Consider the following 26,932-nt stretch of genomic DNA (forward strand, 5'->3'; position numbering starts at 1 on the left):
TATGGAGCTGTTAGACCCCGTTCACACCAGGCAGGTTGCTGGGAGGTGTGTAAGTGAGGTGGAACCACCATCCCTACCCGGGGTCCCATCCCACCTATTCGCACAGCCGCTGGTGTTGGGGGGAACTCGGTGTTCTCCACATTATTACGGGTCCTCCAAGGCTGATTTCTCCTGTCTGCTCTCTGTCGCAAGACACCAGGGAGAAGAGAAGCGGGAGAATTGCATTATTAACTTTAAAGTTTTAATAAAGCCGAAGCCTGAGGCTTTTATACCGGAGTGCCATGAGTTTTGTTTGCGCTGTTCACAAAATATTACCAGTAGAATCCTGTGTACGGGGTTTTCTTGTTGTTTCCTCACTGAGCTGTGCATAAGGGAGATGACCCCTACGCTTTTTTAATCTTGACTTATTTTAGAATTAAGTAATTTTTTTTTAAACCGTGGTTGATTTTAGGTACTTCTGCCCGCAATGTAAGGCGCGTGTGGACATTTTCAGTAGAAGTCCTGCAGCAGAAACTGGTTTACAGGGTGAACTGTGAGAAGCCCCAGACTGCAGATGCTCCCAAGCAATCTGTTGTGATGTGTTCGTGCGTCGCTATCGCTGTTGCGGTGTGATTTATCGCTGTAGAAAGCTATCATCACCACCGTAGATGCAACGTCCAATACATCTTCGAACAAAATATCAGAAAATACTCAGCTGTGGTCGTTCTGTGATCGTATCTCTGCGGGTATTTTTTCTTTTGCTGCTTAAAAACCGGTGTGTCTCAGACACTTTGTCTTACCGCAGGGAGGGATTTTATCACATGCCTGCAAACTCGATTAGGGAAAATTATTCTTGTTGCTAATTGAAAATGGGAACTGGTTTAACTTTGGATTATTTATTATTTTTGCTATGTGCTGTTCAGGGGTGGTTGCTCTGTAATTCTAATCCCTAATGAATAATGTTTTATGAAGACTTGAGGATGCAGTTCTGTTTTAAGATGTGCAAAAAAACAGAGAGTATTTCAGAAATTCAGGAATTCTATCCAGGAAGTAGCGAAAGGTTTTTGGAATCCTAGATTGACCAATTTGCACTACAAACAAACAGAATTGTATGGTTTATGGTGAAGAGGAGTCTTTCTCAGCTGAGAAAAGGGATTATCTCAAGTGCTAGGACCCAGATAGACCAGCTGCTTGGTTTGTATGAGACTGAGTGAAAGGGGAGCTGAAGGGGATCTTGGACAACTACAAACATGTACCAAGATCCAAGGAGAGCACGTGAAGTTACTAAGAAAGAATATGCACATCCTTCCAAAAGTGTTAAGTACCAGTTGCCCTCTCACACACCATTCCTGGCACGTGGTTTCTTCTCTTTTCACACCTACCACTGCTTTTACAAATATTTCAGAGTCCCATGATCCTGTTTTGATCCTCCAGAATTTCTACTGCAAACTTGTTTTGCTTCTGGAAATTGTTGAGGACATTTGGACAGGCACTCCCAGTTCAGTTTCCTCTGAAAGGAACTCAGTTTGCCCACGCCAAAACCTCTTGGAGACTCAAACCAATGTGAGGCAACTGGGGAAATTGGGAGACTTGCAGCAAAGTTATTTTTGCTCCATGCCAAAGACCTATTGTAGACATAAACACCATGCCACAACTGGACTTGCAGTGGAAGATGGGGGAACTAGCTGAAAGGTTTTTTTCAAAAGTTCAAGAGCAAGTAGAATTTGGGGACTTTTTTTTTTTAATCCATTTTTCCTCATTCGTAACTACAAGCAGCTCAGAGGAGTAAGTATCCCCCAAATCCCAAGTGATGGAGGTTGATCTCGTTGCCTGAGTCCATAAAAACAAGAGTGGCATGTTTTAACTTCCTTTTCTCAGAATTTTGAATTTTTAGCCATTTTTAATGTGTTAGAATAGGTATAAGGAGTATGGAACCAGTGCTGCACAGAGTCACTCCCACAGGCCATTTGCCTAAAGTCTAACTGGGATATCAATGGATTTTCGTTTCTGCAGGATCAGAACTTTGAGTCACCTTTTAGCATATCGATGCCTTCATTTGACAAGAGTGCTATGCTGTCCAATATATTACACACCAAAGATGTATTTTATCATCTATTCTAAATATAGATACATTAAATATAATGCATATGTAATATATGCATACGACTACGTTTTATATGCATACACTACAAATAATGAAGTGATAAACCTTTTGTCATTGTGAAGTTATGATCATTGTGTGATACAAACTTGCAGAGGATTACTGTGTGACATTACAGATGGTTCAGCAGTAGATCACTTAATAAATTGACTGATAAATAGGTAATATATTTTAACTTAAGGAATGCGTTTTTAGGGGATTGTAAGTTCTTTCTTATGGAAGTCATAGGGTTCGATACTTGTGTGGATAGTTAATTGATGTTTTCCCTTGCAAAGTGAAGGAATGAATTATCACAGGATCACAGGGTGAAATGGGGTTGGAAGGGACCTCTGGAGACCATCCAGTTCAACCCCCTGCCAGAGCAGGGTCACCCAGAGCAGGTTGGACCAGAACATACGGAGTATCTCCAGAGAAGGAGACTCCACACCCTCTCTGGGCAGCCTGTTCCAGGGCTCAAAGGAAAGAAGTTCCTCCTCATGTTTAGATAGAACTTCCCATGTTCCAGTTTGTGCCCATTTCCTCTTGTCCTGTCACATTACTGAAAAAAGACTGGCCCCATCCTCCTGACACCCACCCTTTAAGTATTTATAGGCATTGGTCAGATCCTCCCTCGGTCTTCTCCTGACTAGAAAGAACCAAGTCCCTCAGCCTCTCCTCATCAGAGAGATGCTCCAGTCCACTAACCATCTCCATAGCCTCCACTGGACTCTCTCCAGTAGTTCCTTGTCTTTCTTTAAGTGGGGGGCCCAGAACTGGACCCAGTGCTCCAGATGGGGCCTCTCCAGGGCAGAGCAGAGGGGCAGGATGACCTCCCTCAACCCACCGGCCACACTCAATGCACCATTGGCCTTCTTGGCAGGTCACCCCCAACCTGTCCTGGTTCAGAGGGTTATTCCTCCCTAGGTGCACCCTACACTTGCCCTTGTTGAATGCCATCAGGTTCCTCTCTGTCCAGCTCTCCAGCCTGTCCAGGTCTTGCTGTATGGTGAGATTGATGAATATATTTATCAGAATATATTGAACAATATATTGAAATTATTGACCGCTGGGACAGAGAGGACTTTCAGAAGGATGCCTGAAAGGGTTCTAACTTGTTGTGGTGAACGCTGGTCTACAACCTGCCATTCTGAGGGAATCAGATATAAAGTGGTAACGATTTGTGGTTAATAAATTACAAACCCAAACTTTACTGTGACTACAAAGAAGAAACACAAAGACAAAGGTAAAATGGAAATGCCTGAATAGAAGAGATGGTTGGGAGAGTCTGGAGGACACATAGAGGTGTATTAAGTGATGCAGTAATGAATGAGAAGCGGTTTACCTACCAGAAAAGTGCCAGTTTAGCTATTTCTGACTATATATTAATTATTGGAAGGTGAAGAAGGAATGCAAGGACAGAGTGACCAGAGGTGTAAGCCATCCAATGAATGGGTGCAAAGAGAGACGGCTTCCCGCAAAGTCTATTCAGCTGAAAATAATTTAAGATTTGAAAATGAGCATTGAGCGAGAAATTAAGTAATTCCTAGGCTGTGAAAAACTTCCTGTCTATGGAATTTACAGGTGTACAAAAAATATAAGGCATAAATGAGCTTTAGACTAAGTCCTTTGTTCGCAATTGTGATTTCAGTAAAAAACATCATTTTCCTGAAGAAAAAAAAATAGTTTGTAGTATTGTAAATAGTCTGCAGTTTGTTAAATATCTTCACTTTTAGCATGTCCATTTTAAGAGATTGTACTGGCTGCATGAGATAAAAATAGTCCTGGGAAGTATAAATCATGCATCCTGTAATGTCCTTCCTTTGGAATTCAAAACAACCCTGGAGCTGTATCACATCTGAGTGGCAGTTGGGCACTAAATTTACGTTGAATATTATTATATTTAACTGTAACAATTTTATTCTGCTCACTTAATTTTTAAAATTTATATGAATTCAAAACTGTTTTTAGGGAAGATAAATATACTTCAATTTTGAGCAATCCATCCATTGAATCTAAAGCATTTGCTGAGTATTGAAGGTTCTGCAGCCAAAAGCACATGGGCTTCTTGTGTCTTCCTGCAGGACGAGTTATCATCCTTGATAAAGAGGTTCTGCTGTTTGAGCATCTCCTGGATCTGTTCTCCTGGGCTGTTGTTGTCCCAGTTAGTGTCCCGTTGTGACTGAGGACATGAGCTGTTCTGGTAGAAGCTGTGTCCTGGGTTTGATGTGATCTGTTGTGACATCCTGGGCTGCATCAAAAGAAGCATGGCCAGCAGGTCGAGGGAGGGGATTCTGTCCCTCTACTCTGCTCTTGTGGGACCCTGCCTGCAGTACTGTGCCCAGCTTTGGGGCCACCAACATCAGAAGGACATGGAGCTGTTGGAGAGGAGCCAGAGGAGGCCATGGAGATGCTGGGAGGGCTGGAGCCCCTCTGCTGGGAGGGGGGGCTGAGAGAGTTTGGGGGTTCAGCCTGGAGAAGAGAAGGCTCCGGGGAGACCTCAGAGCCCCTTCCAGTCCCTCAAGGGGCTCCAGGAGAGATGGGGAGGGACTCTGGATCAGGGAGGAGAGCCCTAGGAGGAGGGGGAAGGGTTTGACCCTGCAAGAGGGGAGATGGAGCTGAGCTGTGGGGAAGAACTTGTTTGGTGTGAGGGTGGTGAGAGCCTGGCCCAGGTTGCCCCGAGAAGCTGTGGCTGCCCCATCCCTGGAGGGGTTCAAGGGCAGGTTGGAGGGGGCTTGGAGCAACCTGGTGTGGTGGGAGGTGTCCCTGCCCAGGGCAGGGGGGTTGGAACTCGATCCTGAATGTCCCTTCCAGCTCTAACCATTCTGTGATTCTTTGATTTCTGTATCACCTAAAGATGGAGGTGTTAGACTTCTCGTTTAAGCGAAGGTTATAACCCTTGATCCTTTCTCCACTTGTGTTGTTTTTGTCTGTTTTATTTCCAAGCAGTGAAAGGGCCACCTCTTCAGTGATTGTCTCATGCACAAAGCTCTGCCTGATAAAAGGGATGGTAAAGCTGCAGTCTAAAAGCAGTATTTTCAGATGTGTGGCAGATCTGAACCATGGTTGGGGCCTGGTGTAATTGTAAAGAAGATGGAACGGAGTGGAGTGGAGTGGAGTGGAGTGGAATGGAATAGAATAGAATAGAATAGAATAGAATAGAATAGAATAGAATAGAATAGAATAGAATAGAATAGAATAGAATAGAATAGAATTAGAATAGAATATTGCAGGTGGAGTATTTATCATGAGTCCAAGTTCTGCTAAACCAGGCTGGTGGAAGGTCTGAGTGTCTCAGCCCTTTGGGAGAGGAATCACTCTTGGGTGCTTGGGGTGTCCATACAGGTCTGGGGAGAGGGGGGAGGTTGTAGCATCAATAAAAACCCTTGTTTTGAGACTCCACCTCCCTCTGGAGCTCAGGGGTTTCAGCTGCAGTTCAGGAGAATTACTGGTGGTTCCTGCAATGGCCTGAAGATCTTCCTGAGAGATTCACTGATCGTACGAACAGTTTCAAAAAAGAGGGAGTTTTGACATCTCTATATTTCACTGAAATTTAGTCCTCAGCATCAGACGTTTGCCTGATAATGTCAGTATCATGTTGCACCTAAGTTGGTTCAAAGGGCATGGATGCCCACCAAAACTTACTCCTTCTGGACTGGGTGTAGAGAAATCTGTAACTGAAGCTCAGTTGATCCCTTTAATCCCTGTTCGCTGCTGCATCCACGAGCCCTTCTCCTGACCCCGGCACAGTGGTTGAGTTATCAAGAAAACCCTCATGTTGTCAGCCTTGGTCTCTTTGCTGATCTCTGGGAGGAGAATGCCATGTTCTGCAGGGGTCCACCAAGCTGGGCAGCAAGCACCAGCAGCATGTTGAGATATTCCCCGTACCATGTATGGCCTGAAAAGCAAAAGGCTGGGTTGTTTGGCATGAAGAAAGAGTAGGAAGAGATGGTGATTGATGGGTGCCGGTTCCTCCATCTGCGTCGGGGAGCCAGGAACAGCAAACCTGAGCTTAGGTCTGGAAAGGGAGAAGGGAACTGCATGACTGTATTTCCTAGTGATTTAAAGAAAAAGGCGATGTTCTTAGATGAACTGGGTGGCTGGTTTTCGAAACAGAAACGTGGGGCACAATAGCTTGAGAAAAGACTGCTCTTCCAAAGCAGAGCCGTATTTTTTTGTCCCCTTGCTGGTCATTAGTGGTGCTTCTGAAGACCAGCCCTTGGCGGAGGAAGTCATGCTGGAGCACAATGAGCTGGTGACGATTTTAAGCTTCCCCCAGCATGTAGTAACTCCGAGTAATTGGTAGGTACACGCGCTTCAAGGACAATGACATTTTTGCTCCTTTGCCTGCGTAAATCACAGCATTTTGTGCAGCCAAACGCGCGCTGGAATGCACAGCACTAGCACAGGAACCTTAGTAGCTGTGGTGTGCTCCTAAAACTTAATATACAGCAGATTTCATAGAGTCATGGAATGGTTTGGGTTGGAAGGGACCTTAAAGATCATCTCATCCCACCTCCCCTGCCCTGGGCAGGGACACCTCCCACCACACCAGGTTGCTCCAAGCCCCCTCCAACCTGCCCTTGAACCCCTCCAGGGATGGGGCAGCCACAGCTTCTCGGGGCAACCTGGGCCAGGCTCTCACCACCCTCACACCAAACAAGTTCTTCCCCACAGCTCAGCTCCATCTCCCCTCTTGCAGGGTCAAACCCTTCCCCCTCCTCCTAGGGCTCCCCTCCCTCATCCAGAGTCCCTCCCCATCTCTCCTGGAGCCCCTTGAGGGACTGGAAGGGGCTCTGAGGTCTCCTCCGGAGCCTTCTCTTCTCCAGGCTGAACCCCCCCAACTCTCTCAGCCCCCCCTCCCAGCAGAGGGGCTCCAGCCCCCCCAGCATCTCCATGGCCTCCTCTGGAGCTCCAACAGCTCCATGTCCTTCTGCTGTTGGTGGCCCCAGAGCTGGAGGCAGCACTTGGGTGGGGGGGTGTCTCCCCAGAGCAGAGCAGAGGGGCAGAGTCCCCTGCAGTGAAAGGGCCACCTCTTCAGTGATTGTCTCATGCACAAAGCTCTGCCTGATAAAAGGGATGGTAAAGCTGCAGTCTAAAAGCAGTATTTTCAGATGTGTGGCAGATCTGAACCATGGTTGGGGCCTGGTGTAATTGTAAAGAAGATGGAACGGAGTGGAGTGGAGTGGAGTGGAGTGGAATGGAATAGAATAGAATAGAATAGAATAGAATAGAATAGAATAGAATAGAATAGAATAGAATAGAATAGAATAGAATAGAATAGAATTAGAATAGAATATTGCAGGTGGAGTATTTATCATGAGTCCAAGTTCTGCTAAACCAGGCTGGTGGAAGGTCTGAGTGTCTCAGCCCTTTGGGAGAGGAATCACTCTTGGGTGCTTGGGGTGTCCATACAGGTCTGGGGAGAGGGGGGAGGTTGTAGCATCAATAAAAACCCTTGTTTTGAGACTCCACCTCCCTCTGGAGCTCAGGGGTTTCAGCTGCAGTTCAGGAGAATTACTGGTGGTTCCTGCAATGGCCTGAAGATCTTCCTGAGAGATTCACTGATCGTACGAACAGTTTCAAAAAAGAGGGAGTTTTGACATCTCTATATTTCACTGAAATTTAGTCCTCAGCATCAGACGTTTGCCTGATAATGTCAGTATCATGTTGCACCTGAAGGGAGCTCACCCTCTTACAACAGATGCCATTTTGTCCTAAATATGAGATTTTTTGTCCCTCGTGCATGAACCTGTTATGTCTCTTCCTCGAAAAATTCTAGATATTAAATGTGCCCCCACGGGAGGGTAAATGCTGAAAAAAACAGTATGTATGGAAGGGCTCTAAATGAAATAAGATTATTTTTGAGAGTTTTTTCATAGGCTCTTACCCAAGGTGTTCTAAATTCAGCTGAATTTCTGAGTCATGCAATACTGACATTAGCAAAGGCAGGTCCTGGGGAGAAGGTGGACACCTGATTTTTTCTGGAAATGGGGAGATCTGCGTTGGCATTTCCTGGCCTATAGTGGTGAATATTTTTCCCTTATAATACTAATTCAATTACACTGATATAAAAAATATGTATAATGTAAACAACAAAAAAAAAACGGCAAGACATGATAATTTGGAGTATCATACTGGAATTGTGGAGAATTGGAAGTTTGGTCGAAAGGGTTTATATGTGTGATATTTTGAAGAAACCAGCAGATAATTTGCATGAATTGTGGATAAATGCCACTTTCGTACCAGAAACCTGGATGGAGGTGCCTATTTTGAGGTTTCTGGTGGAAAATACAGTTCACATCCCCATTGTCAAAGTATCTTTCAGAGGGGTGTTTTTTTCGGAGGTGCTGATGCACAGTTATTGGAGCACGAACAAAGAATTGCCTGGTTTTAGAAATGTTGTGTGTGTTGCCATTTGTACAAAAGGAAGCTGGGGAAAAAAAAAAGAAATACACATTTATTTTAGCACGGCATACACGGTGATAGAGACACTAGTTGCGAAATGCTGGTTTTATAAGTATAATTCATTATACTTTCTTTGATCCAGTGTTACAAATTAGGGTCACTCGTGTCAGGAGATTAAAACCTTTTTGTCTCTCTTTGATATCAAACTATTCTTTCCCAGTCCCTTTTATCTTGCAGAGCAGCGCTGAATTCCACAGCATCTTTGTGAGTTCGCTCGTGTTATTTGCAGCAATCATTTAATTGGTTTTAGAACTAATATTATTTAGTCATACTGTCATTTGCCACAACAGAGGCTCTTTAATACCCTAAAAATGTTGAGAGGCTCCAGCGTTAGCCGGGTAAGAGAGACCACAAAGAATTTGGGACCACGGTGGGAGTGCAAGGTAGCTAAATTGGATAGAAAAAGGGGAAAAAAAATAAAAAAAATAAAAAAACCCCATACAAGTCAAAGTAAGATTGTACATCAGAAAAACTACAGCAATCTACTGAAAATTAGTAGATGATAGTCATGAGTAGCTTACAGTGAACCACGGGTACCAGCTTCCCTGAAGCACAGAAATAGGAACTTGGAGAAGCTTGTAAAAGGTGTCCTCAGGGAATCTTCCATTTTTTCACTATGATACCTTTAATCCTAGAATTGTCAAGCCACATGGAAAATAATAGGACTGAATGGTTCAGTCAGTTAAAAGTTAGTATTATTTCTTTTATCAAAAATATTAGGTCTTTCTGTGTTTCTGGAGCTGTTAGGATTTGTATAAACTTTAAAACAAGTGAAGTCAAGTATTGAACTTGTATTGCTTTTTCTTTTTTTTAATTTAAGATCGTTATCTGTGACTAAGCAGACTCTATTCAACAGAAAGAAAGAACTTAAAGCCAATATTTTTTAACAGCTGATTCAACGAGAGGCAGAAGTGAAGAATAAGGTAACTGCTGTGGCGTTGACAGACTCTGTTCACAATGTGTGGCACCAAGAAGCTGGGAAAACTATTCGAGAGTGGATGCGAGAGGTGAGGCCAGGTGGTTGTTTTTTTTTGAAGAGTTTGGGTATATTCATCTGTATATGGCTCTATAAACACGTCTTTATCTGCTGACCTCTTCCATTTCTTCAGGGTATGAAAGACAGAGCTTTACAGGAGCAGGGAAATCGCGTGCCCATACCAGCCCCTAAAATAACTGTGATTAAAGCCGGTTCTGAACTTCAAAGATAGCAACCAAAATAATAAGAATCAAGCCCAGTTTCTCCCTGCTGCCCAGCTGTGGAGACACAGATAGCACGGCAGCCCACAGGCTGCCCCAAATCTGGAGCAGAGCTCCTTGGCTTGACCTGGCAATGGTGGAAAAGCCCCTCCAAAGCTCTTCGTGACTCAGTCCCATGGTTTGCCCGGGTGGCAAAGGATCCTTTCCCTCAGTCGTAATTACTTCCAAATTACTTCCAATTACTTCCAAAGTGCTCTGAAGTTCTCTGATGGAAAGTCACAGTATTTGGCTGCTGTACCACCACCAACAGCTGGTTGGTCAGAAATCAACTGGTGAGTTGGTTCATGGCCATCATCACCAACTTCCACCCCCGGGTGAAGGAGGATGCCATGCATCCATTATTCTTTTAATACTTAGGTATGGGGGTGCTGAGATTTTAAAAATCACATTTTTTTTAAAGCCAGACCAACTAAGCTCCCATTTATGAGTCTCTTCCTCGCCAGATCAGGCTCACGTCTGTGTTTAATTCGTTCCCCTTGCTAAAAAAAATTACATGCACATGGCAATTTTAAACTGGTCGCATCCTGAACTTTTTGTTAGATTTGGCTTTTTCCCATGGATTTAGCAAAACTTTCTGTCTAGGCTGCCTATTCCTGACTTAACCTTACAGTTTTATAGGCCGTGACTGATGGGAATAGAGAATCACCTGGGATGCAGCCTGACAGCTCTGACTTAAATGTTAAAAATATAAAGAATGGTAACCCCTACAGGCTCTGTCAGAAAAATCCCCATTTTCTTTATGGGAAATCAAAACCTTAAAATATATGTTATGTAGTAAAACTGAAATTTTAAATCCTGTAATTTGAATCTGACAACTCCATTTTTCTTTAAGCATTTAGTCTGAATAAGACAAGTGCATTACCTTTAATTTCATTTGCAGAAAGTAGATCTTAAAGAATAAGTTAAATGATTAATGGCCTAAAAAGTGGATGGAGTGTCATAACTTACATTAGCATTGAAAATCTCCTATAAGAAAGAAGAATTTTACATATGTGAAGTGTGGCTGAGTGGTATTAAGACTAGCATATCACCTGGATATCTCTTACTTTAATCAGGTTTAAGGCTACTGGTAAAATGAATAATAATTAAAATATACACCTAATCGCTGCCTGTCTGTAGGGCTAATTGCTGTCATTGAAAGAATGAATTGTTAAAAAAGTAATTCTTCATTGGAGCTATCTCTCCTGTATCATTGGTGGCCTATTTTTAGTACCTATAGAAGTCATGATTTTTGAATTTATTAGGAGCTGTGATGAATGATAAAACAAATCATCCATTTACATATCTTGACACTGCTTTCGAGAATACTTATTTCTTACAGGCAAGTGTCACATTGTATATAAAAGCTGGTTAATTGTGTGCTAATCTTCTGTATTATCTCCAGCTCTCTGATGTAGTGTTCTATCTGTAGTTAATATTAATTTTACTTATTTCAAATGAATGTAATACTTCATAAAAATTCTACTTCTTTTATAATTTCTACCATCTTACATTTGCAATTTCACATTCAGCTGTTAATTAAAATTATACATGCAAATTGTAAAATGTATAATGCTTTACTACTGCAAACCTTAAAGCCTTTGTGAAATACTTCCATTTTAACCATTTTTTACTAAAAAAAGTTACATTACTGGGTAGTGTGTTTGTTTTCTTTTTTTTTTTTTTTTTTCCATCGAGTTCAATAGTTTCATTGATCTACTGTTTCTTACAAAAATCTGCCATGCTTTGTGAACTTCACTTTCTAATCTCATACAGCAACCCTTCCTTTATGTTGTTCCTGCTCTCCCTGGTCCCAGAACAGTAGGGTTGCCTTGACAAATCTATTCAAAAGCCATTCCTCGCCCTTTATTGGTGGGGACTGAAGCCTTTGAAATTCTCTCCTCACTGCAACACAGCTGACATCTTCTTCCAGACAGAATGAATTAAGGAAATACAATAAGACACTTGATCTACCAGTCAAGGATCTTTCCACAGTGAGGACGGACTCCATGGTGCACAACTAGGGCAGCAAGCATCTACAAATACACAATACATGCTTGTTTACCCGAATAGCAATCGTCCATTTTTAACAATCATGATTGATGGGATGATTTTTTAGAAATCTGTCTGAAAATTCATTGGGTCTTTCCAAAAAGTTATGCATGTGGGTTGTTTTTTTTTTTTTTTTTTTTTGGTGGTTTGTTGTGTTTTTTTTTTTTTTTTTTTGCTTTTCCCCTTAATGAAGTTAATCGGAAAGGGAAAACTCAGATTTGTCATAAGGGAGGCCATCCTATAAAAAAAGTAGTTGCTTTACAATTAAATCTTCAATTCAGTAGGTTTTGTGCAGTTTTAGCATATTTTATTAAAAGCATGTTATTTCATGCTGTAATTCATCAACTTCTCTGCATAGATAGCATTTGGAGCAAAACATTTAAAAAACTCATGGTAAATTCACCCTACTCAGAGGTTCAGGAGTGAAAGGTAAATGTAAATGCTTCCTGAAGATAATTCCCCAAAGACCAGTATTTGCATTTTTAAATGTTCGTGCCCACTTCTTTTCAGCTATATTTCCCATTATTTGGATATTAATCTGCCATCGTGGTGGCTTTCATTTGGTTGCAATCTGTGGTTTTGTGGTTTCACAACCATTCTTTCCACAGTGTGACCCATCAAAACGCCCTGAAAAATACAGATTTCTGCGTGTTGGCAGGGGAGCAGGCTCAGTGCTTGTACCAACACCTATTTAATGACCACAGAAAGGAGAAGCTTAAAACTCAGGCAGTGGTTGGTCCAAGCACCTACTTTAGTCCCCTGGAGCTCAAAGCAGCACTTAAAGACGTGCTATTAAGCACATTGCAGACCTCCTGAACTACAGTCTTACTCTTTTTACTTATTTAGAATGAAACTACAATATTTCATCAACAGTCAGTGTCAATGAGTGTAGTTTACCTTCCAGTCCCTGTTGAGGCTGCTACGTGAGTTAGTTTGAGTATTTTGACGTGGTCATTGGCCTTACTTACAAAGTTGGTACGTATTTTTCCTCTGGTTTTTGGGTTTTGTTGGGTTTTGGTTGGGTTTTGTTGGGGTTTTTTTTTGGCTTACCCCAAAATTGCCACTCTGCTCTTACAGAACTGCTGCAACTGGGTGTCTAGCTCCGAGCCCCTGGACACCTCGGTGGAGTCCATGCTGCCCGACTGTCCCCGCGTCTCTGCAGGTAGGTCAGTGTGTTTGTGTCCAGCCAAGCACCCAGGAACTTCTCTGTTATTCAAAAATCTGCTTCTGAATGCTTTTTAACCCTTCCACCACAAGATATGGTTGATAGCATATGGCTGCTGCCTTTCCACAATGTTAATATATATATATTTTTTTTGGCTTTGTGTGGGGTTTCCGTTCTGTTGTCTACTTGTAGCTTGTATTTTTCTCACCTTCTTTTCTCTTTGGCTTTAAGTAGTTGGTGACGTTGTAGGTAGGAGCTTAAGAAAAATTAATAGTGCTGATGAAAACTGGGAAATTTGTTATAGATCCTTGAATAAATATCTAATTTTATGTAGCCAGAAGGTTCTAAAGCAGTACATTAATGAAAGCTAAGTGCAATAAGACACTTCCCTGAATCCCTCATCAACAAAAGTCTAGTTTATGTAGCAAATTATCTACAGCGTCCAAGAATCTTGATGTGAGATTTCTGTTGTTTTGGAAATACTCCGCTACACTCTTTTCATTAATGAGTCATGAATCATAAATCATAAGGAGCACATGAAATAATGCACAGAGACTTTTGTTAATGTGTAATAATTCCAGAAAGTAGACGTAGTTGTCAATGTAACAGGAAAATCTCAAATCTCTGTAGGAAAGTAATCTAAAATACATAAAGCTGTTACTGAACTTTCATGTTTGATTATCAGATTTCCTAAAAGCCATAGGTAGCGTATTTCTGTAGAATATAAAATCAGGTTCAAAGGAAGACACAGCCTATACAATATTAATTTAAAAGCTGGAACAGTGTTTGACCTTGCTCCGTGAGACGCAGTTGTTCGTTTGACAAGTCGGAGATTCGTATCTGCCTGGATTTGTGAGGTTGTTAATGAGACCTAACCTTGCAGATGAAATTCGGTTTATTAGGCGGGGGGGGCGGGTATTTTTAAGGCTTGGAACACGTCGCGGTACTTTGTTTGAGAGAGCTCACAACAACCAGAGACCTGTTTTTGCTGTGGGTTGGGACCCGACCGTGCAGATCATCAGCTCTCTACAGGCACAGTGCGGTAGCGTTGACGTTGCTCCTCGGTGCTGAGGGACATGAAATATTACTAGGATTTTCACAGATTCAACATTCGTTTACCAACTTTTTGCTCCCGGAGGGGAGAGTACTGCAGCTTCAGAGAAAAATATGTCGTTCAGTGGTAGAATTCTTTAAAACAGGATTAACTTTCCGTCTCCGACCTCTGTGTTGCTGTTGTGCAAGAGCGTGGTGTTAGTTCAGGTAAAGAGGGGCTTGGGAAGCAACCAGTTGGTATTTACGGTGTGCTTGCCCATGCTGAAAGTCCTCTGTCTGAGCTCCTCTTCTCTATTCATCCTACGTAAATAATGTACAAAGGTATTCGAGAAAATAAATCCCAAGTGCTATTTGAAAAATGGGTGCTTGGATAGGGGTGTGAATAAGTCTTGATTTTGCGTTTATGTTGAGGATGGGTCATTATCATAGAATCATAGAATCACAGAAGGGTTAGAGTTGGAAGGGACCTTAGAAATCATCCAGTTCCAACCCCCCTGCCCTGGGCAGGGACACCTCCCACCAGACCAGGTTGCTCCAAGCCCCATCCAGCCTGGCCTTGAACCCCTCCAGGGATGGGGCATCCACCACTTCCCTGGGCAACCTGTTCCAGTGTCTCACCACCCTCACAGCAAAGAATTTCTTTCTGGTATCTAATCTCAATCTCCCCTCTTCCCATTTAAAACCATTCCCCCTTGTCTTGTCACTGCACTTCCTGACAAAGAGTCCCTCCCCAGCTCTCCTGGAGCTCCCTCCAGACACTGGAAGGCTATTCAGATATTGGTAGGCTATTATGGCCATGACTTTCATGCTCCACTTAATGAACTCCCAGCTACACTGAAGTCTTTGGCAGAAGAATTAATTTAAATGGGGTAGGATTTCAGCCTGTAGAAGTTGTAAAAGTTGGCTATTTGTATTTCACGCGTGCATGCAATGCTGCTGGATTAAGATTACTGATTTTTGTCAGAGATTTTGATTTAAATGGAAGCTAACTGTTGCCAGCTTGGTTCTTTATAATATAAAGAAAGTTTAAAATAGTATAGCTTTATGTGAGTACTGCTGAATTATCAATTTGCTCATCTGTTTTTGTTTATATTTCCCATATCGGCGTCTTGTATCGACAACTGTAAGACATTTATAGAGGAACGAGTGAATGATTCCTACAGTGTGTTTATACGAGCAATGGCATAAGCCTGCATTAGTGTAATCTGTAATAAATGTATGAAATGCTGCTAGAGGTAGGAGCATTAGTATTTAATGCGAGAGATTTTATTTCACTCTTTTCCTGAGAATTGCAGTACTGAAGTAGCCCACATTCAAATACTGGCAGCATTGCCCTTGGTATTTCGCTGAATGACAGTGAGAGCAAGCAGAGCAACCAGACATTTATTTATTATTTTTTTTAAATAAGCCTTTTGCAGAAGGAAGATTCACTTCTCTTTTCTGCTTGGAACCCCATATTTTATCCATGTTTGCACTGAGAAGTAAATTCGGGAATAATCACCTCCCGGTCACGTATCAAGAGCCAGTTTTTCTGAAAAGGGACTGGTATTCAGCCGTTCAGCACACTGGGATTTACAGGCAGCCCCAGTTTGCCTGTGAGCGGTGCCTGCTTCAGACTGTGCCGCAGCCTCTTGCTTGCATTTCCCTCAAAAATCACTAGAGAGAAATATATAGCCATCAAACTGGAAAAAAAACAACTTGCGTTTCCAGATAGAGTTGTTCAAGCTTTTGATTAGAGCATTATTAAGTAATTAAAATGTTTGCCATAATTCATTCATGTCTTAGTTACAAAAACGGAATGAATACACTTTAATAATTAAACGTTGTGGGCGTGAGAACAGCAACAACAGAGGGAGAGCAAGCCATGAGAAATAAATTCTCTGCCCTTGTGGCAAGAGGTGGGACACTGTGAAGGTCCCACCTTCATGGTCTTTTCTCCACATCTCAAGGATTTGGTTGCATGCTGGTGTCATAGCGTAACGTCTTCCTGTGACGGGTTATCATCACGCCAAAGGGGTTGTCCTGTAAAATTTCCCATTTATCATAGTTTTCCTGTGTGGTATGTGTAATCTTGAAAGTTGAGAGACATGTCTCCCAGCTCTAACGTCTTCTGTCAGACCTCCTTCAGGCTTCCATCAGGAGCTCCTGTTGAGGCTATCAGGCCAACACTATCCATCTTCTTACCCTTACCATATTTTTCCTACAAGAACAAAGCATTCTTCCTCATTAGAGAAGGGTCCACCACTCTCCCTCTGTCATTTATCTTTGACCAAGAGCAGGGATGTCCAGCATCATTCCCCTCTGCTCCTTCTCTGGCTCTCTGGTTTCCAGCTTTGGCATTGCACAGGTAAGGTCCTCAGCTGTGACACTGTCATCTCGATGGCCTGGAGGAGCCCTCTGTCAGTCTTCAGTTAGTTAAAAAAAGTCTCTCCTACCCTCTTTGCTGTCAGCCCTCATTAAGGACCTCTTTTAGACCTGAGGTCATCTTCTACCTCAGTCTTAATTCACCTGTTTAATGGAGTCAGAGCAGAAGACCTCTCTTCTGTCTCGGAGGAGATAGACCCATTTCCTGTCTAAGGCATGAGCAAATGTAGGGTGGGGAAAGTTGAAGACTTTAAAAGTAATAACTACATTAAAGATCATCACATAATTACAGAAGAGATGGGGAGGGACTCTTGATCAGGGAGGGGCCATAGGACAAGAGAGGAGGGTTTGACCCTGCAAGAGGGGAGATGGAGCTGAGCTGTGGGGAAGAACTTGTTTGCTGTGAGGGTGGTGAGAGCCTGGCCCAGGTTGGCCCGAGAAGCTGTGGCTGCCCCATCCCTGGAGGGGTTCAAGGGCAGGTTGGAGGGGGCTTGGAGCAACCTGGTGTGGTGGGAGGTGTCCCTGCCCAGGGCAGGGGGTGGCACTGGATGGTCTTGAAGGTTCCTTCCAACCCAAACCATTCTATAATGGGAGTCTTACAGCTTAGGAGACTGGAAGTCAACTTGTAATTTGCCACAGACAATGGGACAGATGTTTTTTGTATCATGTTACTGGTAATCATTGCTGTAGCTTGCTTCATGTCTCTGAGACCTTAATGTCATTTCTCCTGGTTCTGGAGCTGGTAGTTCATGAGCCCTTTGGGAACCCATCCTACTGGAGCAGTCGCTGGGTGGGACTACCTGAAAGAGAGGATGGGAGAAAGTAGATCCGAGGATCTGTGTCCGTCTCTACTGCTTTTCAGGAATTAAATGACTTTGATTTCAGTGTAGTGGCCTGAGCATTAGCCCAGGAAAGGCTTTGTGGTAAATTTTGTCGGGTAAACTTGGCCTTTGTTTTCCTGAATACAAATATTTTGGAGTGCCTCACAGGGAGCACCTTGGTGTTTGAGTAAGATACATTTCTTAGCTCATGTGTTCCTGCCAGTGAAAGCTTTTTTTTTAGGAGAGAAGATTAAACTTTGCAGTATTTTGCCGAAGTGGATATGCACCAACACTCATTTACATAATCAAATAAAAAGGAGTTATTGTAACATTAGTAAAATGAATTGCCTAATCAAATCCTGTTAAAGCCTTTCTAGTTGACCCCCAAAATCACTAGTTATTCTTTTAACAGTTGCAGCCATTGTAGTTAAAACATTGTAAAATAAGGAAATTATAACATCAAAAGACAAACAAGATGACACAATGGAATGAAACGTTGACAGTAATCAAGAAAAGCTCTATTCACGGAAGAGCCTAGACTTGAATATATGTCTCTGTAGTAGGGAAAAAAAGTGCAGGAATTAATTCATGTAGCTGAATAAAGTGATCTCGGGCTGGCGGAAGAAAAACAAACTCTTTAATTTCAGGGGACAGGTATGATCCATGCTGGTGGTGCTCTGAACAGTATCCTGAGTGAATCCTTGCTATTTCCTAGAACCAGACATCAAGATTGACTCTATATGGTATATAAAACATTCAATTTCACTGAGGCAAGCCAAACAAAACTTTGTTCTTTTTATTTTTTTTAAACTTTGAATTCAGAAAATATCATAAATTTCTAACAGGCTACTGCAGGTGTTTGGGTTTTTTACAGATAAATAATTAGAAGGGGAAAGATGGCTTCACAGAGTGGTTGAGGTGTGAAGGGACCTCTGGAGATCATCTGGTCTAGCCGACCCAAGTGCTGCCTCCAGCTCTGGGGCCACCAACATCAGAGGGACATGGGGCTGTTGGAGCAGGGCCAGAGGAGGCCACGGAGATGCTGGGAGGGCTGGAGACCCTCTGCTGGGAGAGGGGCTGAGAGAGTTGGGGGGGTAATAAGTCTTGATTTTGCGTTTATGTTGAGGATGGGTCATTATCATAGAATCATAGAATCACAGAATGGTTAGAGTTGGAAGGGACCTTAGAAATCATCCAGTTCCAACCCCCCTGCCCTGGGCAGGGACACCTCCCACCAGACCAGGTTGCTCCAAGCCCCATCCAGCCTGGCCTTGAACCCCTCCAGGGATGGGGCATCCACCACTTCCCTGGGCAACCTGTTCCAGTGTCTCACCACCCTCACAGCAAAGAATTTCTTTCTGGTATCTAATCTCAATCTCCCCTCTTCCCATTTAAAACCATTCCCCCTTGTCTTGTCACTGCACTTCCTGACAAAGAGTCCCTCCCCAGCTCTCCTGGAGCTCCCTCCAGACACTGGAAGGCTATTCAGATATTGGTAGGCTATTATGGCCATGACTTTCATGCTCCACTTAATGAACTCCCAGCTACACTGAAGTCTTTGGCAGAAGAATTAATTTAAATGGGGTAGGATTTCAGCCTGTAGAAGTTGTAAAAGTTGGCTATTTGTATTTCACGCGTGCATGCAATGCTGCTGGATTAAGATTACTGATTTTTGTCAGAGATTTTGATTTAAATGGAAGCTAACTGTTGCCAGCTTGGTTCTTTATAATATAAAGAAAGTTTAAAATAGTATAGCTTTATGTGAGTACTGCTGAATTATCAATTTGCTCATCTGTTTTTGTTTATATTTCCCATATCGGCGTCTTGTATCGACAACTGTAAGACATTTATAGAGGAACGAGTGAATGATTCCTACAGTGTGTTTATACGAGCAATGGCATAAGCCTGCATTAGTGTAATCTGTAATAAATGTATGAAATGCTGCTAGAGGTAGGAGCATTAGTATTTAATGCGAGAGATTTTATTTCACTCTTTTCCTGAGAATTGCAGTACTGAAGTAGCCCACATTCAAATACTGGCAGCATTGCCCTTGGTATTTCGCTGAATGACAGTGAGAGCAAGCAGAGCAACCAGACATTTATTTATTATTTTTTTTAAATAAGCCTTTTGCAGAAGGAAGATTCACTTCTCTTTTCTGCTTGGAACCCCATATTTTATCCATGTTTGCACTGAGAAGTAAATTCGGGAATAATCACCTCCCGGTCACGTATCAAGAGCCAGTTTTTCTGAAAAGGGACTGGTATTCAGCCGTTCAGCACACTGGGATTTACAGGCAGCCCCAGTTTGCCTGTGAGCGGTGCCTGCTTCAGACTGTGCCGCAGCCTCTTGCTTGCATTTCCCTCAAAAATCACTAGAGAGAAATATATAGCCATCAAACTGGAAAAAAAACAACTTGCGTTTCCAGATAGAGTTGTTCAAGCTTTTGATTAGAGCATTATTAAGTAATTAAAATGTTTGCCATAATTCATTCATGTCTTAGTTACAAAAACGGAATGAATACACTTTAATAATTAAACGTTGTGGGCGTGAGAACAGCAACAACAGAGGGAGAGCAAGCCATGAGAAATAAATTCTCTGCCCTTGTGGCAAGAGGTGGGACACTGTGAAGGTCCCACCTTCATGGTCTTTTCTCCACATCTCAAGGATTTGGTTGCATGCTGGTGTCATAGCGTAACGTCTTCCTGTGACGGGTTATCATCACGCCAAAGGGGTTGTCCTGTAAAATTTCCCATTTATCATAGTTTTCCTGTGTGGTATGTGTAATCTTGAAAGTTGAGAGACATGTCTCCCAGCTCTAACGTCTTCTGTCAGACCTCCTTCAGGCTTCCATCAGGAGCTCCTGTTGAGGCTATCTGGCCAACAGTATCCATCTTCTTACCCTTACCATATTTTTCCTACAAGAACAAAGCATTCTTCCTCATTAGAGAAGGGTCCACCACTCTCCCTCTGTCATTTATCTTTGACCAAGAGCAGGGATGTCCAGCATCATTCCCCTCTGCTCCTTCTCTGGCTCTCTGGTTTCCAGCTTTGGCATTGCACAGGTAAGGTCCTCAGCTGTGACACTGTCATCTCGATGGCCTGGAGGAGCCCTCTGTCAGTCTTCAGTTAGTTAAAAAAAGTCTCTCCTACCCTCTTTGCTGTCAGCCCTCATTAAGGACCTCTTTTAGACCTGAGGTCATCTTCTACCTCAGTCTTAATTCACCTGTTTAATGGAGTCAGAGCAGAAGACCTCTCTTCTGTCTCGGAGGAGATAGACCCATTTCCTGTCTAAGGCATGAGCAAATGTAGGGTGGGGAAAGTTGAAGACTTTAAAAGTAATAACTACATTAAAGATCATCACATAATTACAGAAGAGATGGGGAGGGACTCTTGATCAGGGAGGGGCCATAGGACAAGAGAGGAGGGTTTGACCCTGCAAGAGGGGAGATGGAGCTGAGCTGTGGGGAAGAACTTGTTTGGTGTGAGGGTGGTGAGAGCCTGGCCCAGGTTGGCCCGAGAAGCTGTGGCTGCCCCATCCCTGGAGGGGTTCAAGGGCAGGTTGGAGGGGGCTTGGAGCAACCTGGTGTGGTGGGAGGTGTCCCTGCCCAGGGCAGGGGGTGGCACTGGATGGTCTTGAAGGTTCCTTCCAACCCAAACCATTCTATAATGGGAGTCTTACAGCTTAGGAGACTGGAAGTCAACTTGTAATTTGCCACAGACAATGGGACAGATGTTTTTTGTATCATGTTACTGGTAATCATTGCTGTAGCTTGCTTCATGTCTCTGAGACCTTAATGTCATTTCTCCTGGTTCTGGAGCTGGTAGTTCATGAGCCCTTTGGGAACCCATCCTACTGGAGCAGTCGCTGGGTGGGACTACCTGAAAGAGAGGATGGGAGAAAGTAGATCCGAGGATCTGTGTCCGTCTCTACTGCTTTTCAGGAATTAAATGACTTTGATTTCAGTGTAGTGGCCTGAGCATTAGCCCAGGAAAGGCTTTGTGGTAAATTTTGTCGGGTAAACTTGGCCTTTGTTTTCCTGAATACAAATATTTTGGAGTGCCTCACAGGGAGCACCTTGGTGTTTGAGTAAGATACATTTCTTAGCTCATGTGTTCCTGCCAGTGAAAGCTTTTTTTTTAGGAGAGAAGATTAAACTTTGCAGTATTTTGCCGAAGTGGATATGCACCAACACTCATTTACATAATCAAATAAAAAGGAGTTATTGTAACATTAGTAAAATGAATTGCCTAATCAAATCCTGTTAAAGCCTTTCTAGTTGACCCCCAAAATCACTAGTTATTCTTTTAACAGTTGCAGCCATTGTAGTTAAAACATTGTAAAATAAGGAAATTATAACATCAAAAGACAAACAAGATGACACAATGGAATGAAACGTTGACAGTAATCAAGAAAAGCTCTATTCACGGAAGAGCCTAGACTTGAATATATGTCTCTGTAGTAGGGAAAAAAAGTGCAGGAATTAATTCATGTAGCTGAATAAAGTGATCTCGGGCTGGCGGAAGAAAAACAAACTCTTTAATTTCAGGGGACAGGTATGATCCATGCTGGTGGTGCTCTGAACAGTATCCTGAGTGAATCCTTGCTATTTCCTAGAACCAGACATCAAGATTGACTCTATATGGTATATAAAACATTCAATTTCACTGAGGCAAGCCAAACAAAACTTTGTTCTTTTTATTTTTTTTAAACTTTGAATTCAGAAAATATCATAAATTTCTAACAGGCTACTGCAGGTGTTTGGGTTTTTTACAGATAAATAATTAGAAGGGGAAAGATGGCTTCACAGAGTGGTTGAGGTGTGAAGGGACCTCTGGAGATCATCTGGTCTAACTCCTGCTGAAGCAGGGCCACATGGAGCCAGTTGTCCAGGACGATGTCCAGCCTTCCATGAGCTCCATTGCATGTCAGTAAAGAAACTATGATCATGGTAGTTGATGCTCACATGAGGTTGTGGGGTTTTTATTGGTATATTTGCCCTAATTTCCATAAGACCTCATGGAGTCCTGCCGTAACCATGTGGTGCCCTGGTCGGTTGTGTAGGGTTGGAGCCTGTACATGGATGAGTGTGGAGTGGAGATGGTGGTAATTGTCCAAAATCAGGTAAGAAAGTCATCTTTGTGTGTGCCAGCACCAAAAGGAAGTCCTTCAAGTGGCACTGAGGTTCAGAAAGTGGCTGTTTTCCCACTTTGCCTTTTCAAATCCTTTTAAGTGGGAGAGGGAAAGGAGGGCTGGTGGTTGTTCCTGATGGAGCTGGTCCCACCAAGGAGCAGGGTTGTCATCCATTGCACCTCTCGGTAGAAACACCGCCCAAAGTGCTCCTGCGTGTGTTAAACACACACTATGTACTTTAAGGCTTGCAGGAGTTTTTTTAGAGAATTTTCTCTATGCACATAAGAGACTTGCAGTTCAAAACAAATGAAAGATGAGATTCTGCAGAGCTCACTGAAAGACAGGGAAAAGCTTGTTACCTGCTGTTTTTGAGTCCTTGGCATAGCTTGATTTAATATCGAGACAAGAATATGGTACTAAACAGTCCCCTCGGGACGGCTGCTTTGTGCTAAGTAATAGAATAGCATCAATAATCCTTCCGTGGGGCTACAGTAAATTTAAGTAAAGTTATCCTGGACTGTTAGATCTGCTTAAAAGCACTGATCCAGGAAAGCAAGCGCATCGCTCGCACAGCGAGCCTTTCCCCGCACGCACTCGCACCAACTCATTCGATGAAGAAAACCCTGGTGGCAAAGCTTGTGGTGGTACAAGGGAGACCACAAATTACCCATTAGATTAGAGAGGTGGTGGGTTTTCTGTTATCGTCACCCAACAGGTGACTCCTGCCCACTGTTTCCTGAGTTGGGTTGCCTATGTCCATGGAAAAGCCTGCTCTGGCTGCAGATGCAACCTGTGCTGAGCAGATCCTGGGGTTCAAACGCAGGACTGAGAGCGGTCCTGAAGAGAAGGACCAGGGAGTGCTGGTGGATGAGAAGCTCAACATGAGCCAGCAACATGCAGCGTGGCCAGCAGGACAAGGAGGGGTATTCTACCCCTCTGCTCCACTCTGGGGAGACACCCGCCGACCCAAGTGCTGCCTCCAGCTCTGGGGCCACCAACATCAGAGGGACATGGGGCTGTTGGAGCAGGGCCAGAGGAGGCCACGGAGATGCTGGGAGGGCTGGAGACCCTCTGCTGGGAGAGGGGCTGAGAGAGTTGGGGGGGTTCAGCCTGGAGAAGAGAAGGCTCCACGGAGACCTTCCAGTCCCTCAAGGGGCTCCAGGAGAGATGGGGAGGGACTCTGGATCAGGGAAGGGAGCCCTAGGAGGAGGGGGAAGGGTTGGACCCTGCAAGAGGGGAGATGGAGCTGAGATGTGGGGAAGAACTTGTTTGGTGTGAGGGTGGTGAGAGCCTGGCCCAGGTTGCCCCGAGAAGCTGTGGCTGCCCCATCCCTGGAGGGGTTGAAGGGCAGGTTGGAGGGGGCTTGGAGCAGCCTGGTCTGGTGGGAGGTGTCCCTGCCCTTATTTAAGGTGCCTTCCAACCCAAACCATTCTATGGAACAGGAGGATCTCCAGTGAGGTTAAGTGAGGCCTGCGACACGGCAGGGAGGTAATTGCATGAGTTATTTCCCCTTTAATTTTTCCTTGGTTTTATTCGCACTGCACAAAAACTGCCCCTTTTACGCATTTGTGTATCTTGCTCATAACAAATGAGGCAGAAGCAACCATAAACTGTATTAAGCACTGAGACAATACCTGGCTCATTCACTTGGCAGTTTTTAGCCCAGTTTTACCAATGCTTCTTGTTTTTCACCCTTTAATGAACTTAATCGCCAGATTCTGGCTTTAGTTTTCTGACTTTAGTAATTTTTGACTAAGGGTAGTTGTCCAATAACTCCGGCAATACAAGAAGTAAGTACAAAACCACACACTTTTTACAATGAGGCAGATTAGGCAATTTACCCATTTTGCTAAAAATGTTATTTCTGCATTCACTAGTCATTCACGGAGATTAAGATTACAGTAATCGGTGTTTACTGTAAACCTCTTTGCATTTTATTTCTTCATGTGTGTGTCGTTCTGTCAATAATGGCTTTTTCACTTAGGAGAAAAGATTAAATGCGGCAGCATGTCATCAAGGTGGCAGGATTTTGCATTTGGCTGCATATTAATTCATTTTAAGGTGTTGCTAACGTTGGTGGAGAAATGCAGGAACCTGCGGCCTGAAGGTTGCTTGGTAGTCCCATGCCCCAGACCATGCAGTGCAAGTGCTGGTCCTGCACTTCCACTCCTGCTGACCTACACTGTCTGTTGGGAATTGGAAATTCTTATGGAAAATTGGAGTCCTGGTGGACAAGAGGATGACCATAGGGGTATTCTACCCCTCTGCTCCACTCTGGGGAGACACCCGCCGACCCAAGTGCTGCCTCCAGCTCTGGGGCCACCAACATCAGAGGGACATGGGGCTGTTGGAGCAGGGCCAGAGGAGGCCACGGAGATGCTGGGAGGGCTGGAGACCCTCTGCTGGGAGAGGGGCTGAGAGAGTTGGGGGGGTTCAGCCTGGAGAAGAGAAGGCTCCACGGAGACCTTCCAGTCCCTCAAGGGGCTCCAGGAGAGATGGGGAGGGACTCTGGATCAGGGAAGGGAGCCCTAGGAGGAGGGGGAAGGGTTGGACCCTGCAAGAGGGGAGATGGAGCTGAGATGTGGGGAAGAACTTGTTTGCTGTGAGGGTGGTGAGAGCCTGGCCCAGGTTGCCCCGAGAAGCTGTGGGTGCCCCATCCCTGGAGGGGTTCAAGGGCAGGTTGGAGGGGGCTTGGAGCAGCCTGGTGTGGTGGGAGATGTCCCTGCCCTTATTTAAGGTGCCTTCCAACCCAAACCATTCTATGGAACAGGAGGATCTCCAGTGAGGTTAAGTGAGGCCTGCGACACGGCAGGGAGGTAATTGCATGAGTTATTTCCCCTTTAATTTTTTCCTTGGTTTTATTCGCACTGCACAAAAACTGCCCCTTTTACGCATTTGTGTATCTTGCTCATAACAAATGAGGCAGAAGCAACCATAAACTGTATTAAGCACTGAGACAATACCTGGCTCATTCACTTGGCAGTTTTTAGCCCGGTTTTACCAATGCTTCTTGTTTTTCACCCTTTAATGAACTTAATCGCCAGATTCTGGCTTTAGTTTTCTGACTTTAGTAATTTTTGACTAAGGGTAGTTGTCCAATAACTCCAGCAATACAAGAAGTAAGTACAAAACCACACACTTTTTACAATGAGGCAGATTAGGCAATTTACCCATTTTGCTAAAAATGTTATTTCTGCATTCACTAGTCATTCACGGAGATTAAGATTACAGTAATCGGTGTTTACTGTAAACCTCTTTGCATTTTATTTCTTCATGTGTGTGTCGTTCTGTCAATAATGGCTTTTTCACTTAGGAGAAAAGATTAAATGCGGCAGCATGTCATCAAGGTGGCAGGATTTTGCATTTGGCTGCATATTAATTCATTTTAAGGTGTTGCTAACGTTGGTGGAGAAATGCAGGAACCTGCGGCCTGAAGGTTGCTTGGTAGTCCCATGCCCCAGACCATGCAGTGCAAGTGCTGGTCCTGCACTTCCACTCCTGCTGACCTACACTGTCTGTTGGGAATTGGAAATTCTTATGGAAAATTGGAGTCCTGGTGGACAAGAGGATGACCATGAGGCAGCAATGGGCTCTTGTGGCCAAGGAGGCAATGGCATCCTGGGGGCATCAAGAAGAATGTGGCCAGCGGGTGGAGGCAGGTCATCCTCCCACTCTGCTCTGCCCTGGGTCCAGTTCTGGGCTCCCAAGTTTAAGGACAGGTAACAGCTGGAGAGGGTGCAGCAGAGGACCACAGAGGTGATGAGGGGCCTAGAACATCTCTCTGAGGAGGCAAGGCTGAGGGACTTGGGTCTTTTTAGTCTGGAGAAGACAAAATTGAGGGAGGATGTGATCAACACCTCTGAACACTTCAAGGGAGGGTGTCAAGAGGATGGGGCCAGTCTTCTGTCAGTGGTACCCAGTGATGGGACAAGAGGAAACGGGCACAAACGTGAACAGGTCTCCCAGACAGTTCTCTCTGAACTTGGCCTCCAGGCAGTAAAGAACCCAGTGCACTTTGCCATCAAATCTTGTTCAAACGCAGTTGCATTCCCCATCCCAGGCTCTGGCCGAGCCGGGTTGGGGCCCAAGGGCTCCGCCCGTTGCCGGTGGTGCCTGTGATGCGCTCCGGCCCCTGGGACACCACGGGGGACGCGTCACAATGGGGGGGGGGCTATAAAAGGCGCCAGCAGGCAGCTGGCCCAGTACGGCCTGCGCCGGCGGTGAGGGAGCTCACGGCTCTCTCGCTACTCCTTGTGGGCCATGGCTTGGAGAAGAGTCTATGCACTGCTCTTGCTGTGCATCATCCGGCTCCTGCCCATGGTTGGCAACGAGCAGGGTGAGGCCATCCAGGCTGGCGTACAGCAGCCTGTGGAACTCCCAAACACGGACATGACTGGTGTGCTGGAGAAGTTGGAGGAGAGGATCCTGGAGGAGACGGACCCGATCCTTGAGGAGACGGACCCAATGCTGGAGGAGAGCGACTTTTCCCAGGGAGCCCTCCTCTTTGCTCCTCTGGAACAATGGCA

The 26,932-nt window shown here is 44.2% G+C and overlaps 1 protein-coding gene across 4 annotated transcripts in view; it reads left to right on the plus strand.

Annotated features, from left to right (window-relative positions):
* FAM172A (family with sequence similarity 172 member A) overlaps positions 1–26,932 on the plus strand; it is a 366,710-nt gene that overhangs the window by 232,143 nt on the left and 107,635 nt on the right. For all 4 annotated transcript variants that reach the window (XM_014936846.1, XM_014936845.1, XM_014936847.1 and 1 more), the window contains 2 exons: positions 9,475–9,591; positions 12,950–13,034. In XM_014936846.1, the coding sequence (XP_014792332.1) occupies positions 9,475–9,591; positions 12,950–13,034 (202 nt within the window). The remainder of the gene's footprint in view (positions 1–9,474; positions 9,592–12,949; positions 13,035–26,932) is intronic.

Source organism: Calidris pugnax, unplaced genomic scaffold (genome assembly GCF_001431845.1).
Source record: "Calidris pugnax isolate Ruff unplaced genomic scaffold, ASM143184v1 scaffold40, whole genome shotgun sequence".
In the NCBI taxonomy this organism is placed as follows: domain Eukaryota; kingdom Metazoa; phylum Chordata; class Aves; order Charadriiformes; family Scolopacidae; genus Calidris; species Calidris pugnax.